This window comes from Ambystoma mexicanum, chromosome 7p (assembly GCF_040938575.1).
Source record: "Ambystoma mexicanum isolate Mex_15411 chromosome 7p, UKY_AmexF1_1, whole genome shotgun sequence".
Classification (NCBI taxonomy): domain Eukaryota; kingdom Metazoa; phylum Chordata; class Amphibia; order Caudata; family Ambystomatidae; genus Ambystoma; species Ambystoma mexicanum.
Genome location: NC_090939.1, coordinates 635,446,183 through 635,465,110, shown reverse-complemented (window position 1 = coordinate 635,465,110; position 18,928 = coordinate 635,446,183). Strand labels below are relative to the sequence as shown.

The 18,928-nt window shown below is 48.3% G+C and overlaps 1 protein-coding gene across 1 annotated transcript in view; it reads left to right on the top strand.

Moving 5' to 3' along the window:
- LOC138525982 (neurofilament medium polypeptide-like) overlaps positions 1–17,063 on the top strand; it is a 708,053-nt gene extending 690,990 nt beyond the window's left edge. Inside the window, exon 11 of the mRNA XM_069636274.1 lies at positions 16,977–17,063. Within this exon, the coding sequence (XP_069492375.1) occupies positions 16,977–17,063 (87 nt within the window). The remainder of the gene's footprint in view (positions 1–16,976) is intronic.
- Positions 17,064–18,928: the final 1,865 nt, after the last annotated feature.

Below are 18,928 nucleotides of genomic sequence, written 5' to 3'. Positions count from 1 at the left end.
GTAAACTGGTCTGTCCACTGGTTGGCCCAAGGACACTTCCGAGAAAGCTTACTTGCAGGTTTTGATGAAGGTGCCGAGAATAGTTGGTCCCACTATTCCAATGGGTCGAAGCGTCTTCGCAGACCTTCTAGGACAACCAGATGCAGAGGGGTCCCACGGGACGACAGCGGGCTCAGGGTGCCAAACCTTCCATCGGGTCACCAGCGGTTCCTCGACTCAGCTTTGTAGTTTCAGCATACTTGGATCCTATCCTTCGTTCAGTGAGAACTCCAGAGATCGACATGGTATGGGTGTTTTCAGCCTCCTCTTATCCAAAGTTCCCTTCGTGCCAAAACGGAGAGGACCCAATGGAAGATCTGCTCACAAACACACACTCCATACTTGGACCAATCATGGACCACGGTGGTCCCAGTCATTCACAGCACTCCAGACTCTCTGGCACCCAGGATGTGTATTGGGGACAGACACCCCAGCCCAAATCCTGGAGGCACACACACAAGGCATGCAGAAGCCAGCAAAAGCTTGGCGTTTCGCGGGAAACTGTATGTCCAAATAAGGACTGACCCAGGTCGACCCAACCTGGGGAAGGAAAAGGGGCAAGATGGCCAAAGGACAGGACAAAGAACCTTGTGGCATGGCCATTTTGGAGCCAGGCCACCTATTCGTGCCAAACGCGGTTAACATGGCAGGAAAGTATTAAAAATAATGCAAAGATATAGCTTCCACCAGCCCTGTCCGTGACACATCTGCCTGCACATCTCACAAAAAGTCCATCGAGAGTATCTAGGGCCTTTGGAAAATGACTACAGACCCAAGTACACTGTACTGGAAGGTACATTGTGTACTTGTTACATGTTGCAGAAAAGTTGCAACATGGGAAAAGGACTAAGGGAAACAAAGATTCCCAGTACTGACTGTCTTAAGGGCATGTCAGTTTCCCCATAAAAAGTGAGCGAAAGCCCAGAGGAGCGCAGCTGAATGCTGTGCTTCTCTGGAAAAGTCAGTCTGTGATGTCTAAACAGCAGCAAAATGTTTGGGGTTGTACACATGGAGGGAAAATTACATACAATTATTAAATCTTTCCTAACAACAGCTGAAGACCGAATCTGGGAATTGCGATGGATGGAGTATGACAAGCGGACAATAGTAAAATCATTCCATAAGGTGCTACTAAAAAGGGAACTCAAAGACATATCCCGTCAAATGGAATATATCCAGGAGGCGCAGTTGCCAAAAATAACGAGGGAAGACAAGGGATTCCTTGAGGATCCCATTACAGAGGAGTAAGTAGGGGAGGCCATTGGTTCCTTGCGAGCCAATAAAGCTCCAGGGCCTGATGGTCTCGGGAATGGATTCTGTAAGACATTTCGGACGCAGGTTATAAGGCCACTGACTCTGCTCTTTAATAGAATTAGGGAACTGGGGGTGGTCTCGGATGACATGAGTGTCTCCACCACAACTCTAATATTGAAACTGGGAAAAGATCCCACTGATTACTCTAATTATCGCCCCATCTCCCTACTTAATGGAGATGCCAAGTTGTATGCCAAAATCTTGGCGGGGAGACTTGCACAAATCCTGTGGTATGTGATCCACGAGAACCAATCAGGATTCATTTTGGGAAGACAAGCGCAGGATAATGTAAGGCGTGCAGTGGACATTATTGACATAGGGGTCAAGACGGACAAAAAATTGACGATAACCGCTTTGGATGGAAAGTGGGCGTTCGATAGTATGGACTGGCAGTTCCTTGAACAAACGCTAGTTACATTTAGGTACAGGCCAGCATTTATATGGATGTTCCTAGCTAATTTTCAGATTCCCTCTACCAAAGTCTTAATTAACGGAAAACATATGGTAAGGGGCACGAAACATGGATGCCTGCTGTCTCTGATGATATTCATAGTGGCTATGGAACCACTAGCAGCAATGATTAGGCAAGATCAGGGGATAGCAGGCGTCAATTACAAACAGATGGAGCATAAGATTGCCCTCTATGCTGATGATATTCTGCTCTTTATGAGAGATACGAAACAGACCATGCCAAAAATAATAAAGAAACTTCAGGAATTCGCAGAGGTCTCTGGTTTCACCATACATTTTTTTCGAAATACAAAGCCTTGAATGTATCTGACAGACCTGATAGCATAGACGACCTAAGTAACACATTCCCATTGGTTTGGGAGAAGAAAGGGATAGATTACGTGGGGATAACATTAACTAAAACATATAAGGAGTTATATGGGGCAAACATTCCTCTCATGTCGAAGAAACCGCTGGATGTCTTAAACAGATGGGATAATGAGGAACTCTCATGGCTCACTAGAATTTCTGTGGTCAAAATTAATCTACCCGACTCCTCTATGTCTCGAGCTCGCTCCCCATCAGAATCCCAACTCAGATGGTTAAACCACTACAAACAGCAGATTTAGGGTTTATATGACACAAGAAACGACGGAGGGTCCCTAGATCGGTTCTGTTTAGGCCCCAGATGATGGGTGGACTAGGAGCACCGGAATTAAAACGGTACAATTTGCACCCATGTTACACTGAGCAAAGAGTAATCCAGGGAAATGATGGTGTAAAGTAGAACAAGGGGCGACCACAATACCATTAAGGATGCTTCCTTTTATGGGAAGGAAGGCACGGGAGGAAGGAGGGCAGCTGCTAGAGTCTACCCAAAACACCTTACAAGGGAGGGATCAGGCAATGCAAATGAAAGGGTTGACTCTGGGTCATGGTCCCTGTAGCCCGATAAGTGTACTTAGAAAGAAAACCACGGCAATCATTAATACAACGTGGTTGTATTTATAATTGCTGTGGTTTTCTTTGTTATTCAAAGAAAAAGAAATGCACTTACCGGTAACAACCTTCCTGCCTGCATTCTCTGCCCTTGCAGCAATAATGAAGCAAAAGCCACTGTAATAAAAGCTACCAGCAGGTGGCTTTTGCTTCATTAGTGCTGCGAGGGCAGAGATTAACACAAGTTCAGGAGGCTCATCCATTTCAGAAAACGGATGCCTCCTAGTGCTTAATATTTTTGGGTTTGAGCATTATTTGTTCAACATTTCACATAGGAACCTTCTTTAAATAGATGTTTAGTATATGTTTTTGATTATTGCCCATCACTTAAAACAATACAAATTTTGAGCGCACTATTCCTTTAACATGACGATTTCTTTTACTGACAAAGGGATTAGTGTGTTCCACTCCTGAATGAATGTGGGCAAATTTATACTGGCATTTACAGGGCAAGTATCTCTGCGAGGTGTACCAGTAGAGCCAGAGGGTTTTCTTTATGGGATGAGCATTCTATTGACATGGCTACCTGGCTTAGTGGGAAAAAGGACGATGATACTTGATGAATTCTTTTTTAGACCACAGATACCTATGGATGAAGAGGGCGGATAGACTATCCCTCTAGAATTGGAAGCAGCCATAGTACGAAGGGAAATGTCAATGCTTGAAAGAATGGATGATCAGGGTAAACCATGGAGAACAGTAATAGCCCTCGAAAAGGGGTGCAGGTTTACTGACATTACTGATAATGATATGTTTAGAGATGATCCAGCAGACGATGAAGTGAGCATCACATACAAGATAAGAACAGAGAGGAGGGAAATTCCACAGCGAATGGCAATAATGCGTCAACGACCAGCATTTCTTTTTTTTACGAAGACTTGGAGAAGGTGCCCAGCGTCTTATGGACCACAAGCCCTTATGATGTAGGACTATTGAAGGGAATAGGAGAGGTCAAAATAAAGTTGAAGCCAGGGGTGATTTTACCTCGAGCAAAACAGTACCCCGGGTCTCGAGAGGCCGATGAGGGTATATTTAAGACTGTTTCAGCACTCATGAAACAAGGTATTCTGGTGCCATCAGAATCATCGTGCAATACTGCGTTGTATCCTGTGAAATACTCAAAGGGAGGGTTGTGGAGATTCATACAGGACATGAGACCGATTAACCAGATTGTAGAGGTAGAGTTTCCTTTAGTTCCTAACCCAGCGACAATACTATGCAGTATCACAGTGGAGGCACAATATTTCACAGTGATTGATTTGAAAAATGCGTTTTTCTCAATCCCATTGCACAATGACTCACAAGACTTGACTTTATTTACGTTCCATCAGACGCGTCTGAAACATACTAGGCTGCCCCAAGGGCAGTGTGAGTCTCTGTCTATTTGGACTCAGGCAATATTGATTTGGAAAGTGCATGATACAGTAAGTAGATGACATTTTCATTTGTAGCACTACAGAAGATGAGTACAGGCAAGACTCGATTCAGTTGATGACTATTCTAGCAGACAAGGGATACAAGGTAGACAAAGAGAAGGTGCAGTATTGTCAAGAAGAGGTGTTATTATTCCAAGATGGCCACGATGACAAGAGCACCGTGACTGACGCTCCTCCGACCCATGGGGCTGCTAAAAGTTTAAAACTACTTCCAAGCCCTCCCCAGGTACGAAAAGGTAGTAGTACCTACCCCAGTGAAGTTCAGGACAAAGAAGATACACCCCTCCACAGCGCTCAGTCGATATAGCAAACTCAGCGGAAGCTGCCGAGTGGAGCTCCACGACATACAAGTTCCCATTGCTATACCTAACAATGGGACGCTCACCCCCGGGGATGTGGAACAGCACTCCTCTGAAGTCGGAGGGCCCAAAGGCAAAGGGGAGAGCAGGACCAGGGTCTTGGAGGCGGGTAAACCCACAAGCCTGCTCCCCGTGGCTCTGAGCCGCGAGATATGTCCCGGTCTCCCTCCAGGGTAGGGGTTGAAAAGCGGGACCAGCGACCGAGGGACGAATAACCCCTGAAACCTCCCTCCACCCACACCACCAACAACCCAACTCCAGTGGAGGAAATGTGGCGCACAGTCCCTCAGCAACGCAGACTTTGCAGGAGAGGTGGCCAGACAACACGCTGCTTGCAATACCTTGCTGCAAGTAAGTACCTGCAAAGCCGCCGTGTACTCCCCACTCATACAGCCCCTCCCACCAAAGGGACACGGCACAGCAGACTACCACCCCACCCTCTCCCAGTGAACCGGACTTCCAGGGCGAGAGCCCATAACACTGATACCTCCATAGACAGGAGCAAGGTCACAAGAAGCAAGGGGCAACCCGGTCCAGACGCAGGGAAAGGAGAAGAGGGACCTTTCCCCCCTGCTCCACAGCGGTTCCGTGCCGCCACCATTAGCAACCCTCGGCCCCAGAACACAAAGCAGCTTGAGGCCAACAGTGCCCTTATAACCAGCAACCACTCGAAACAGCAGCGCAGGTACGCGCAACACCCATGTGAAGAGCCCAGAACAACAAAACCAAGGAAGGGGGCCCCAAAGTCTACCCATCTAAAGGTGCACAAGGTACCCCTTGGGGGGGGGGTCTGAACAGCATCAGGGAATACTTGGTCCGCTGTCTGGAGGCAGCACACTTAACCATACAGCTCCCGGGAGAGGAAACCGGCAAAACTCACTGGCAGGCATCCCATCAAAGGAGGCCGTCACATCCAAGCAGATAGAGGCTGATTCCCTCCTGTCACACCAACTACCACACCTAAAAAACAACCCATGATGTCAGGGAGCATATACATCCTGCTCACAGCGGGGAAACTGTCCATCCTCTCCCGCCACCACCCGCACTCAGCGACACCCAAGGTGATACCCCGGAGACCACAGACCACAGGGCACAGGACACTCGACATCCCCCAGGCTGATTAAAGGAGTGCACAGGTAAACAACTCACTGATAGGGAGAGAGGTTGGATAGCTCCAAACCAAAGGGAAATAATCCCAAACGCAGAACCCCCAAGACCCGAGCAGCACGTGCCAAGAAAAGACTGGGAAGGACCCGAGCAACTTGGCACACATCCCATCCACTGAGTATGTCAAAATCACGGGGGAAAGACCTGCTAGCCTCCGTAAAAGGTCTAAAAAAATCCCACGAAGGGACCATCGCAAAGATCTGGGCTAGAGAACCCGGCCTCCCCGGGGGAGCACAAATGACAGATCCTCACCCGGAACAAGGTGAGAACCCCATGCAGGAGGAGAAAGATCGTCCAGTGACACAATCCCTGATCAAACAGTTCTTCAACAACTTTGGGGACAAAATAACCTCTACCGTTCAAAAGCGAATGAACGTCCTGCAAGAGGACCTACCCGAGGGCCTGCAAGAAATAAAGCGAGACATAAACGAAATGGAAGAGAGGGTGGACACCAATGAAAGGGCGATCCAGGAACGGATGGAAGATTCAAGGAGGGACGATGTCCTGCTGGAGATCCTCCCAGTGGCCACCCACAATCTCGAGCTCCAGGCGGAGGACCTAGAAAACAAGTCCAGGAGGACCAACATCTGCCTCAAATGCCTCCGTGAGGACACACAGGACAGACATCTCGCAGATGTCATCAAGAACATATTCACATATCTATTGGAAGCCGACACCACCCCAGATGTAAAGTTTGACAGGATCCATCGAGTAGGCCCTCGCAGACAAGAACCAGGGGTGAGACCGAGGGATGTCCTGGCAGCCCTCCAGGACTATACAATCAAAGAACAAATACTACTCAAGGCTAGGCAAGTGAAGCAGATTCCTTGCAATGGAACAGAAATGTACCTCTATCAGAATGTAGCACAATCAACTCTGACCAAGAGGAAAAAAATGTCTCCAACCGTTGTTTATGACGTTTATGAGGAACAAAGCGGTCCGATAGAGATGGACATTCCAATTTGGGATACTCTTCGACTGGTAAGGGAAGCAACATAGAATGACGTCTTGCGAAGAAGGAGCTACCCTCCTGGGGATTGAAGATGAACACCAAATGTAGGGCCGCCCATCAGACAACCAGCAAAGCAACCACAGAACCCGGGAGTGGCCCACATTGAGATCCAAAAGAACTAAGAAGGGGGGATATCAGCCGCACCTAAAGGGGCCTTCCGCTGGGAACCAACATGACAATGACAAGTCTCCCACTAAAGGCAGACGACTGCTAAAGAAACACCCACGCGATGACGGCCAACAATAATAATCTTACACTCCTATCCCTAATGTCAATGGTCTAAATTCCCCACTCAAGAGGAAAAAAAAAGAGAGATTTTTAAGAAGGGAGTGGCCCGACATAGTAACCCTACAGGAAACTCATGTCCACTCCCGTGACAGAGGCAGAATTAAGTTCTGGGGCTACACCCGACTCTTTCAAGCAATGCAACCCAATAAGAAGGGGGAGTACTGCTAACCCAGGAGGACAGGCTGGACTTTATACCGACTGGGACCTATAGCGATGACCAAGGGAGATACCTAGCAATAGCCCTGAAGGGAAGGGGGAAGCCTATACAGTAGCTACTTTGTACGCCCCCAACTCTGAACAGGACACATTTATCCAAAAGGCATTAATGAGTCTAAAGAAATTTGCAAAAACACCCATTATACTAACGGGGGACTTCACCATAGCGTGGGACCGTGCAAGGGATAGAAGCAACAATGGCCTAGTGACACAAGTGAAACCCTCGGGGAGCTCAGGGGGAAAATCCAAAACTTAGCCCTGGTTGACGTGTGGAGGGAGTTAGAGGGAGATTAAGAAGGCTACACCTTCTATTCACATGTCCACCCACACACTACATATGGGTCTCCAGGAGTCTCCTAGGCCGAACGCTGGGGATTACGGTGGGTAGATTAATACAATCCAACCACACTCCCTTAACACTAAAGAAACCAAGCGACCTCAGGCCCATGGAAATGGTGATACCTGTAGTATCTGGTAAGACGAGAAGCTAACACAAGAGGTCACGGAAAGGATTAGGACCTTTTTTGAGACTAACAAGCCCGAAGACACAAGGCCACAGACCAGATGGGATGCCTTTAAGGCGACAATAAGGGGGAAAATAGTAGTCATAAAAGCAAGGAGAGACAGGGAATTGAAGCTGGAGGAGGCGCGATTAGAGGGCAAACTTAAGGAGATAATATCTCACATGGGAACGGCTCTGAGTGCTGGGACTAGGAGGGAGTACAGGACCACCAAGGGACAATTAGATCTAATACAAACTAGGGCAATCGAACGCACCCTATTTTCCCTGAAGCAAAAATATGATATAAAAGCAAATAAATCGGACAGGTTACTGGCCAGGCTACTGAGGAGGGAAGAAAAAGATAAAACTATCTTAAAAATTAAAGTCGAGGGGACAACACTAGTTCCAACATCAAAGATGTTGAAAGAGAGTTTGGAAAATTTTACTCCAGGCTCTACAGTTCAGATAATCTGTCACTGCCGGCTCAGGAGTCCTATTTAGAAAATATAACGGAAAATGAAAGGGAGGACCTGGAGCAGGAGATAACTTGCGAGGAAATCCGGGAAACAATAAAAGCACTACCCACCAATAAAACCCCAGGTCCAGATGGTTCACCTCTGAATTCTATAAGACCCATAGGGAAGCGCTACTACCCCACCTAAAGGCTTTGTTCAATCAATTTTGCATGGAAGGGAACATCAAACAAATCATGGAAGAGGCTATGGTTGTCCTCATTCCCAAAAAAGGGAAGGATTCCACAGAGTGCGGCTCATACTGCCTGATTGCCCTGATAAACCTAGATGCCAAAATATATACGAAAATACTTGCAACTAGACTCAACCAGGTCCTTCCCTGCTTGGTCCAAGCAGACCAATCAGGGTTTGTCAGGGGCCGTCAGACCAGCCACAATGTTAGAAGAATTGTGCATTTAATTGAAAGAGCGAATAAGAAAGGAATCCCCACTCTCCTCATGGCCATAGACTCTGAAACAGCCTCCGACCGGATGGAGTGGGGGTTTCTCTTCGCAACCATGGAAAAGATGGGCTTCAGTGAAAAATTCTTGTCTAGGGTAAGGGCCAATTACCAGCACCCCCTGGTCCGTTCTCTGATCCAGTAGCAGTCCAGCGGGGTACAAAACAAGGATGCCCCTTATCACCCCTACTCTATGTGTTGCACTTAGAACCCCTATTGGCAGTGGTGAGATCTAATAAAGAAATAGCAGGAATTACAGTTGGGGGAATTACACATAAAATAGCTGCATTTGCGGATGATATGCTCCTGATCATAACCCACCCAGAAGTCTCCTTAGGGGCAATAGAAAACAAACTCACTCAATTTGGGGCGGTGGCTGGCCTCAAAATAAACACACAAAAATCTGAGATTCTCAATCGTGCACTCCCGTGGGAAACAGAACAGGAGCTCAAAAGGGGATCCCTTTACAGATGGGTGGAATAGACCATAACCTATTTAGGTATCAAGCTGGCCATATCAACAGAGGACTTGTATCAGGCAAACTATCCACCCTTGATATTTATTTATTTATTTATTCATTACATTTGTATTGTGCGCCTAACCCTCAGGCAACTGGGTGCATTGGCTTAAGAATATGGTTACAAGTACAAGCAGGCTTACAAGATTGGTTACATGACAAATAGACATACAGGGTTGGTTACTTGATCAACGAGTATAGGAATTTGGGTACATGTTCAAGACGCTTAAGCATATGGTTACAGGAACTGAAGAGTGTAAACAAATCATGAATTTAGTTACATGTTCAACAAATGTAAGGATTTAGTTGCAGGTTTATACAGAGCATAAACGAGGCAGGCTTGACTGTTGGGGTCTAGGAGAGACTTAGTACGAGTTTTTGTTACACATTGTGTCACCACAACGGAGTAGTTATAAGGCTGGTAAGGGCTATGAGGACTGGTGTAGATCGTGCCTGGTTACTAGTAGGTGAGTGTGGTATAACTAGTTGTCCTGTGTGAAGAGCCAGGTCTTTCGTTTTTTTTTAAATGACAGCAAGGCAGGGCAAGGCATTCCAATAGTTGTCCGCCATGACCGGGAAACTTGATCCACCTGCTCTTTGTCTTTGGTATCTAGGTTTAGTCAGATGCCCCAGATAGGCAGCTATGGTAGGTCTATCGGACAATTTTTTTGTTAACAAGCTAGATAGATAGCGAGGGGCAGTGTTAGAGAGGCATTTATGTGCGAGGGTGAATATTTTGAATTTAATCCAGTCCTTCACTGGTAGCCAGTGGATGTTTCTTCTGACGGAGGAGATGAGGTCTGATTTGGGGATATTTAGTGCTGCTCGTATAGCATTGTTCTGTACGGTTTGGAGTTTCGAGATGTTTCTTGATTAAATGCAATGCAAAAATGGCGTTGCGGTAATCTATCCTGGATAGTATTAGTGCTCTAGCCAATGTGATACGGTTCTCTAAATTAAGAAATGGTCTGCAGGCCTTGATAAGTTTAGCTGTATAGGAGGAAGCCAAAGTGATGGCATTGACTTGCCAAGAGAAGGTAAGTGAGGAGACAAGATAGACCCGTAGGGTCTTGACCTCTTTGGCAGTTGTGATGTGGTTACCACCATTGTTGAAAGATTGGTACGATGGAGGCAGGTTTTTAAGTTTAGTTTGGCTGCCCATGATCAGGATCTCAGTCTTATCGTCGTTCAGACATAACTCATTCGAAGGGATTGTGTCCTCCGACGTATTCCTTATCATTGATATACGTTTCCAGCTTGCTGGCCTCAGAAATTTTTTCTGTAGAGGGCGCTGCGCGTCGACGACCGCCGAGTCGATGTCCCTTGACGGCCACCGTATCGGCGCCGACGTCACCATGCCTATAAATAGACACACGCTGCGTCCGTTGCTCAGTTCCGTTTTTCCGTGCTTCGTGGGGCCTCGGAACGTCGTTGCTCAGTTCAGTCAGGTTTATCTAAATCTATTTCGACGAATATTCCTATCGTTCTCGATGGCTTCTTCATCAGAACTGACGACGCTGCGATCCGGCTTCAAGAAGTGTTGAGACTGCGGTAAAAAAAATGTCAATAACGGATCCACACAGGGTCTGTTTATAGTGCTTGGGGTCCGAGCTCCATTGTTCAGAGTGTGAGGACTGCATCTTCATGACGGCGAAAGCCCTGAAGGAGCGAAAGGGGAAGCTCGAGAGAGGTAAGTCAGCCAAATCCTCCTCGAAGGTTTCGTCGGCCGAGTCGAGGCATTCGTCTTCTCGCCGTCGAAAACACTCCCATTCCAGATCTCGAAGCAGCTCCCACCATTCGTCGAGATCTAGACACTCAAAAAAGAGACGTCGAAGGTCATATTCCTTGTCGTCTTCGGTGTCCCCAGAAAGAGTTTCCTGTCCCACCAAACACAGTTCTCAAGCTGAGTGGGAGGAATTCACAAAGAAAATGTTAAGCGTCTTCGAGAACGTGGCCTCGACCCCCTCGAAGACAGCTGAGGGTGATACCCCGGGTGAAAACCCCCAAAAATCAAAACGCAGTGAGTCGCAGCACCCGGCGAAGCATTCCACCCGAGAGCGCCATGAGCCATCCGGTAAGAAGGCACCGTCTTCGACGGCGTCGTCGAGGGTTCCTTCGACGCCGTCGTCGAAGATTCCTTCGGCGCACGGGTCGGCGCCATCGACGCCGTTGTCGAAGGGTTCCTCGACGCATCAGTCGATCGACTCGACGGCATCGTCAACGCCGACGTCGACGCCGATGAAAGAGAGGACCAAGGCTCCACAGCCAACAGTGTTTTCAAGGGCCTCCGGGACGACGCTGAGACCGTCATCGATGCCCTCGAGTAGGATCCCGATCCTCTCGAATTCTTTGAGGGCCCTTCCAGTTTTTTCGACGCCATTTTCGGCGCCTTCGAGGCCAGTTACATCGGCGTCGACGACTTCGACATTTTCTCGTCCAATAACGACGAGTTTGGCTCCTTCAGCCCTAGAAATGGGCTTTACTCCATTTCAGAGATCAGAATACCCTGGTCTTTCTTCAATTTATGAAGAAAGAGAAGACTCTGACCAAGAAACTTTTGGTTTACAGAGATCCTCACTGCCTGCTGCAGAGGATTTCACCTCTGAAGAAAGGAGGCTGAAGGAACTACAAGACTCACTTCATGAGGCCAGTGGACTTGACACTTCCCCAGAAGTGGAATTTGTAAAGCCAGACCCAGGGGAACATGCCGAAACACCATATAGAACCCTGATGGCAAGAATAATTGAGTTTATGGGCTGGTCTGCGCCTTCACCTGTTTTCCAACAGGATGATCTAACAGATATATTGGACAAAGGTCCACAGGAGGACCCCGTGATCCCCTTCCATGCAGCCCTGCAAAGAAAAATTGCATCCAATTGGGAGACTCCCGAAGTCATCCCAGCAGTCAATAAAAGACTGTCGACAAAGTATAGGGTAGCAGCTGCTGACCCTGAATCCCTGTCAAAACACCCGACCCCAGAGAGCCTGGTGGTTCAAGCGGCAACTTCATCCAGCAGTAGGACTGCTTACCCTACTGTCCCACAGGACAGGGATGACAAGAGGTACGTCTCTATGGCAAAGAAAGTCTTCTCTGCCTGTAGTATGGCGTTGAAGTCCATCAACGCCACTTGTACGCTCGCCAGGTTCAGTCACACATTATGGGAGTGTGCTTCATCAGCGGCTGACTGCATACCCGATGGAGAGGAGAAGGAAGCCTTCCTTAACATCATTCAAGATGGCAAAGATGCCATGTGCGAGTCTCTTCAAACTGGCATTGATTCCGCTGACAGTATCAGCAGGGCCATGGCGGCTAGTACAACAATCCGCAGGCATGCGTGGTTGCGAAAGTCTGGCTTTGCTCCAGATGTACAGGCCAGACTTTTGAATATGCCCTTTGACGGCTCTTCTTTATTCGGAAAAAAGGCTGATGACAGTCTGGAAAAGTTACAGACTTCTAAAGCAGCAGCAAAATCCTTAGGAGCTGCTATCCGCCAAACTCCTTTTCGCCCCTCAGGAACCTCTGGGAGAGGAAAGTCCTTTCGCTATTATTCCGCATTCGGAAAAGGCAGAGGCCAGCCGGCTCAAAGAGGCCAAAGAAGATCCACCCGAGGTGGACGGGTCAAAGGTACTAAGACCGCAGCAGCAGCAGGTGCCTCTTTACCCTCGGCATCTGCATCAGCCGCCCCCAAACCACTCTGAGGCCTTTGCACACAAGACACCTGTAGGGGGCAGGTTATCTCACCATCTGACGGAATGGCAGGCTATAACGTCAGATGCTTGGGCGTTGGAGACAGTTGCCCAAGGTTACTGCCTACCCTTTCTACACATCCCTCAGAGTCATCCACCGGGGAACAGCTCCCGAAAAGTTCCAGATCCGCTCCTCTTGCAGGAAATTATGGACCTGCTGGAGAAAGGTGCCATAGAACCGGTACCTGTAGCGCACAGGAACAAGGGCTGGTACTCCCCCTACTTTCTCATACCAAAGAAGGACGGAGGACTGAGACCCATCCTGGACTTAAGAGAATTGAACAAGTTCCTCAGGAAGGACAAGTTCAAGATGGTAACTCTCTCTCAGATCCTTCAGGCCCTCCAGCTCCAGGACTAGCTGGTATCTCTGGACCTTCAGGATGCTTATTTCCATGTGCCAATCCATCTCAAGCACAGGAAATACCTGAGGTTCGCAATTGGCAACTCTCATTATCAATTTCGAGTTCTGCCATTTGAGCTGACCTCCGCCCCAAGGGTCTTCACCAAGCTGATGTTGGTAGTGGCGGCGAGTCTAAGGAGGGAAGGGATCCACGTCTATCCCTACCTGGACGATTGGCTGATCAGGGCAGTATCATCGGAACAGGCCCGGACCCAGCTAAATTATGTCTGCCTCTTCCTTCACAGACTGGGCTTCTCCCTCAATTTAAAGAAGCCACAGATGATACCATCTCAGAGACTCCAGTTCATTGGAGCGGTCCTAGACACTTCCCTGGGAAAAGCCTCGCCACCAGAGGTGAGGGCTCAAGATATTCTACAGATGGTCACCAAGTTTCAAAATGCCCAACGTCTCCCAGCCTTCGACTTTTTGAGGTTGCTAGGCCTCATTGCATCCTGCATCTTCCTTGTGCCAGAGGCTCGCCTGAGAATGAGATCTCTTCAGTGGGCACTGAGAAGTCAGTGGTCACAATTCTCAGGGAGAATGTCAGACCTCCTCCGGATTCCGGACAAGGTAGTCCACGACCTTCATTGGTGGGCCTATTCAGAGAACATCTTGAAAGGAGAACCGTTTTGGCAACCATGGCCGGAGATAACAGTAGTCACAGATGCCTCGCTCACAGGGTGGGGAGCCCATGCCAACCACTTGACCATCAGCGGTCGTTGGTCTCCATCGGAGTCCAGACTACATATCAACCTATTAGAGCTGAGAGCGATCAGATTAGCGCTGAAAGCTTTCCTGCCATCAGTACAGGGGAGAAATGTCCTGATAATGACGGACAACACGGTGGCCATGTACTACCTCGACAAAAGAGGAGGCGTAGGTTCACTACCACTGTGCAGAGAGGCAATGCAGATCTGGTTTTGGGCAATTCGGGAAGGAATCTCTCTATCGGCAGCCCATCTAGCCGTAGAGAAGAATTTGACAGCGGACGCTCTGAGCAGGCAGAGTACAGTCTCCCACGAATGGGAGCTAGCTCAGGAAGTCCTTCAAGAGATCTTCACCCTTTGGGGAACCCCTCAGGTGGATCTGTTCGCCACAAGCACCAACAGGAAGTGCGATCTGTTCTGTTCAAGGGAATTTCCCCCGAGAGGAGCTCTGGGAGACGCGTTCGTAGTGGACTGGGAGTTTCCACTCCTCTGCGCGTTTCCACCAGTCCCTGTTATTCCTCAAATGATCAGGAGGTTGAGAAGATTCCGGAAAACCATGATCCTAATTGCCCCAGACTGGGCCAGGAGAACGTGGTACCTGGACCTTCTAGATAGGTCCATCTGTCCTCCAAACCGACTTCCACTCAAAGAGAATCTTCTCTCGCAGAAGGGAGGTCAGGTTCTCCATCCAGACATCAGAGCCCTCAACCTTCATGCTTGGCTTCTGAAAGGTTGAGGTACAAGGATTGGGATCTCCCTGATGACGTCATGGAGGTGTTGCTTTTGGCCAGAAGACCAGCAACAAAGTCTTTATACCGCTGCCGTTGGAACAAGTTTTGCAGCTGCTGTAGAGAAGAGAATACCGACCCTTTTTCATGCGGTATACCAACAGTGCTATCGTTTCTACTCTACTTGGCAAACCCAGGCCTTCAAGTTGGCACTGTAAAAGGCTATCTAGCAGCGCTTTCTATCTTCAAGCGCACTGCGGAGGAACCATCGTATTTCAAAATTCCTCTAGTGGTACAATTTCTCAAGGGTCTGACTAATGTTTACCCTCCAAAACCATTCCAGGTTCCATTATGGGACTTAAATTTAGTCTTAAACTTCTTAATGGGCACTCCATTCGAGCCACTTCACTCTTGCGCATTAAGATTTCTCACACTTAAAACTGTCCTACTTGTAGCACTAACATCGGCTAGGAGGGTGAGTGAGCTCTAAGCTCTCTCCTGTAAACCCCCACATACAATCTTCCACAAGGACAAGGTGGCCTCCAGGTGAAGCCTAATTTTCTCCCAAAGGTAGTTTCTGAATTCCATATTACTCAGAAAATTACCTTTCCTTCATTCTACCCTCTTCCCCATCCGGGGAAAGAGGAGGAAAGGCTACACAGGCTGGACCCTAGGCGAGCTCTCAGCTTTTACATCAGCAGAATGGCTAGAATCAGGCAAGCAGACCAGCTGTTTGCAGGATACTCAGGTCACAAGTTGGGACTACCCATAACAAAACAAACCATCTCCAGGTGGATTATCTTGGCCATCCTGGAATGTTATAGACTAGCAGGGAAAGAGCCACCCCAAAACCTCAGGGCTCATTCAACCAGGCGTATCGCAGCTTCTTCGGCTCTCCAGAGAGGGGTACCGGTCCGGGACATATGTGCGGCTGCCACATGGTCGTCCGCACATACATTCACAAAATTTTACAATCTGGATTCCTCCACTGCTCGAGAGACCAGATTTGGCAAAGCGTATTACACTCGGTCCTTCCCTAAAGGGATATATAACACTATCACTCCCTCCTCCAATTACATACCACTGCTATGGGAGTCTATCAAAGATAAGGAATACGTCGCAGGACACAATCCCTTCGAAGAACAAGTTACTTTCTTACCTGGTAACGTTCTTTCGACGGGATGTTTCTCCGACGTATTCCTTATCGCCCCTCCCATCCATCCCCGCAGTGATAACTTCCCTTGTGGTTGCAGCTTTCGCTCCTTCAAGGTTACTAACCAATTCAGGCATGTCTTTCTTATACTACAAAACCGAACTGAGCAACGGACACAGCGCGTGTCTATTTATGGGTATGGTGACGTCGGCGCTGATACGGTGGCCGTCGAGGGACATCGACTTGGCGAACGTCGACCAGCAGCGCCCTCTACAGAGAAATCATTTCCGAGGCCAGCAAGCTGGAAACATATATCAAAGATATGGAATACGTCAGAGGAACATCACGTCGAAAGAACGTTACCAGGTAAGAAAGTAACTTGTTCTTCTCCAGCATTGGTATCTTTCATAGATTCACATGCGCCCACCCTCCTCCCCTGAGAGGCTGCTCCCACGCCCAGCAGTCATCATACATGTAGTCTACTACGGCTCAAAATCTGAAGATGGCTGCCCTGTGGCAGAGCTCAAACCTTGCCACCTCATTGGTTAGGGCCATAAAGGACCAAAGTGAGGTGGAGGGACTACACAATTGAATGGATCATAGGCCATAATGGGCAATCTGCATTCATTGTCTATGGAAATAATGTATATGTATATATTACATTTTTTAATAATTATTTAAATCACAGAGGATTAAATCCTTGACGACGGGGAATATTCAAGCATGTGAATCTATGAAATATACCAATGCTGGAGAAATACAGTTACAGGTAAGAAACTAAAACTTCACCACTTTCCCGCTACCCTGTAGTGTGCAGAAATATTTTGCCTCTTGAATGGCCAGTAAAAGAGTTAAATCTTAATATACCCATAATATATACTGTATGCTTGTTTTGCCTTCTGTTCAAAGTAGAATATGTAACTCTGTCTTCTTAATATTGTTGACAAGCTTTTTTATCTGTTTTGTTTAGACTCAACCAAAAGCACAACCTGTATGTAAAAAAACAGAGGAGAAAGCAGTAGAAATACTGGCAAGTACTGTTTGTTTGTACGTATAGTTACTTGTGAGCTAGAACCCATTTCGAAGGGATTGTGTCCTCCGACGTATTCCTTATCTTTGATATACGTTTCCAGCTTGCTGGCCTCGGAAATGTTTTCTCTGTAGTGGGCGCTGCACGTCGACGTCCGCCGTGTCGATGTCCCTCGACGGCCACCGTATCAGCGCCGAAGTCACCATGCCCATAAATAGACACGCGCTGCGTCCGTTGCTCAGTTCCGTTTTTCCGCGGAAAAACGTTGCTCCGTTTTTCCACGGAAAAACGTGGGGCCTCGGAACGTCGTTGCTCAGTTCAGTCAGTTTATCTAAATCTAATTCGACGAATATTCCTTATCGTTCTCGATGGCTTCTTCATCAGAACCGACGACGCCGCGATCCGGCTTCAAGAAATGTCGAGACTGCGGTAAAAAAATGTCAATAACTGATCCACACAGGGTCTGTTTATGGTGCTTGGGGTCCGAGCACCATTGTTCGGAGTGTGAGGACTGTATGTCCATGACGGCGAAAGCCCTGAAGGAGCGAAAGGGGAAGCTCGAGAGAGGTAAGTCAGCCAAAACCTCCTCGAAGATTTCGTCGGCCGAGTCGAGGCATTTGTCTCCTCGCCGTCGAAAACACTCCCATTCTAGATCTCGAAGCAGCTCCCACCATTCGTCGAGATCTAGACACTCAAAAAAGAGACGTCGAAGGTCCCATTCCTCGTCGTCTTCGGTGTCCCCAGAAAGAGTTTCCTGTCCCACCAAACACAGTTCTCAAACCGAGTGGGAGGAATTCAGAAAGATAATGTTAAGCGTCTTCGAGAACGCAGCCTCGACCCCCTCGAAGACAGCTGAGGGTGATACCCCGGATGAAAAACCCAAAAAATCAAAACGCCGCGAGTCGCAGCACCCGGCGAAACATTCCAATCGAGAGCGCCATGAGCCATCGGGTAAGAAGGCACCGTCTTCGACGCCGTCGTCGAGGGTTCCTTCGACGCTGTCGTCGAAGATTCCCTCGACGCACGGGTCGGCGCCATCAACGCCGTTGTCGAAGGGTTCCTCGACGCATCGGTCGATCGACTCGACGCCATCGTCGACATCGACGCCGATGAAAGAGAGGACCAAGGCTCCACAGCCAACGGGTGTTTTCAAGGGCCTCTGGCACGACGCCGAGACAGTCGTCAATGCCCTCCAGTAGGATCCCGATCCTCTCGAATTCTTCGAGGCCCCTTCCAGTTTTTTCGACGCCATTTTCGGCGCCTTCGAGGCCGGATACATCGGCGTTGACGACGTCGACATTTTCTCGTCCGATAACGACGAGTTTGGCTCCTTCAGCCCTAGAGATGGGCTTTACTCCATTTCAGAGAGAATACCCTGGTCTTTCTTCAATTTATGAAGAAAGAGAAGACTCTGACCAAGAAACTTTTGGTTTACAGAGATCCTCAATGCCTGCTGCAGAGGATTTCACCTCTGAAGAAAGGAGGCTGAAGGAACTACAGGACTCACTTCATGAGGCCAGTGGACTTGACACTTCGCCAGAAGTGGAATTTGTAAAGCCAGACCCAGGGGAACATGCAGAAACACCATATAGAACCCTGATGGCAAGAATAATTGAGTTTATGGGTTGGACTGCGCCTTCACCTGTTTTCCAACAGGATGATCTAACGGATATATTGGACAAAGGCCCACAGGAGGACCCGGTGGTCCCCTTCCATGCAGCCCTACAAAGAAAAATTGCTTCCAATTGGGAGACTCCCGAAGTCATCCCAGCAGTCAATAAAAGACTGTCGACAAAGTATAGGGTAGCGGCTGCTGACCCTGAATACCTGTCAAAACACCCGACCCCAGAGAGCCTGGTGGTTCAAGCAGCAACTTCATCCAGCAGTAAGAC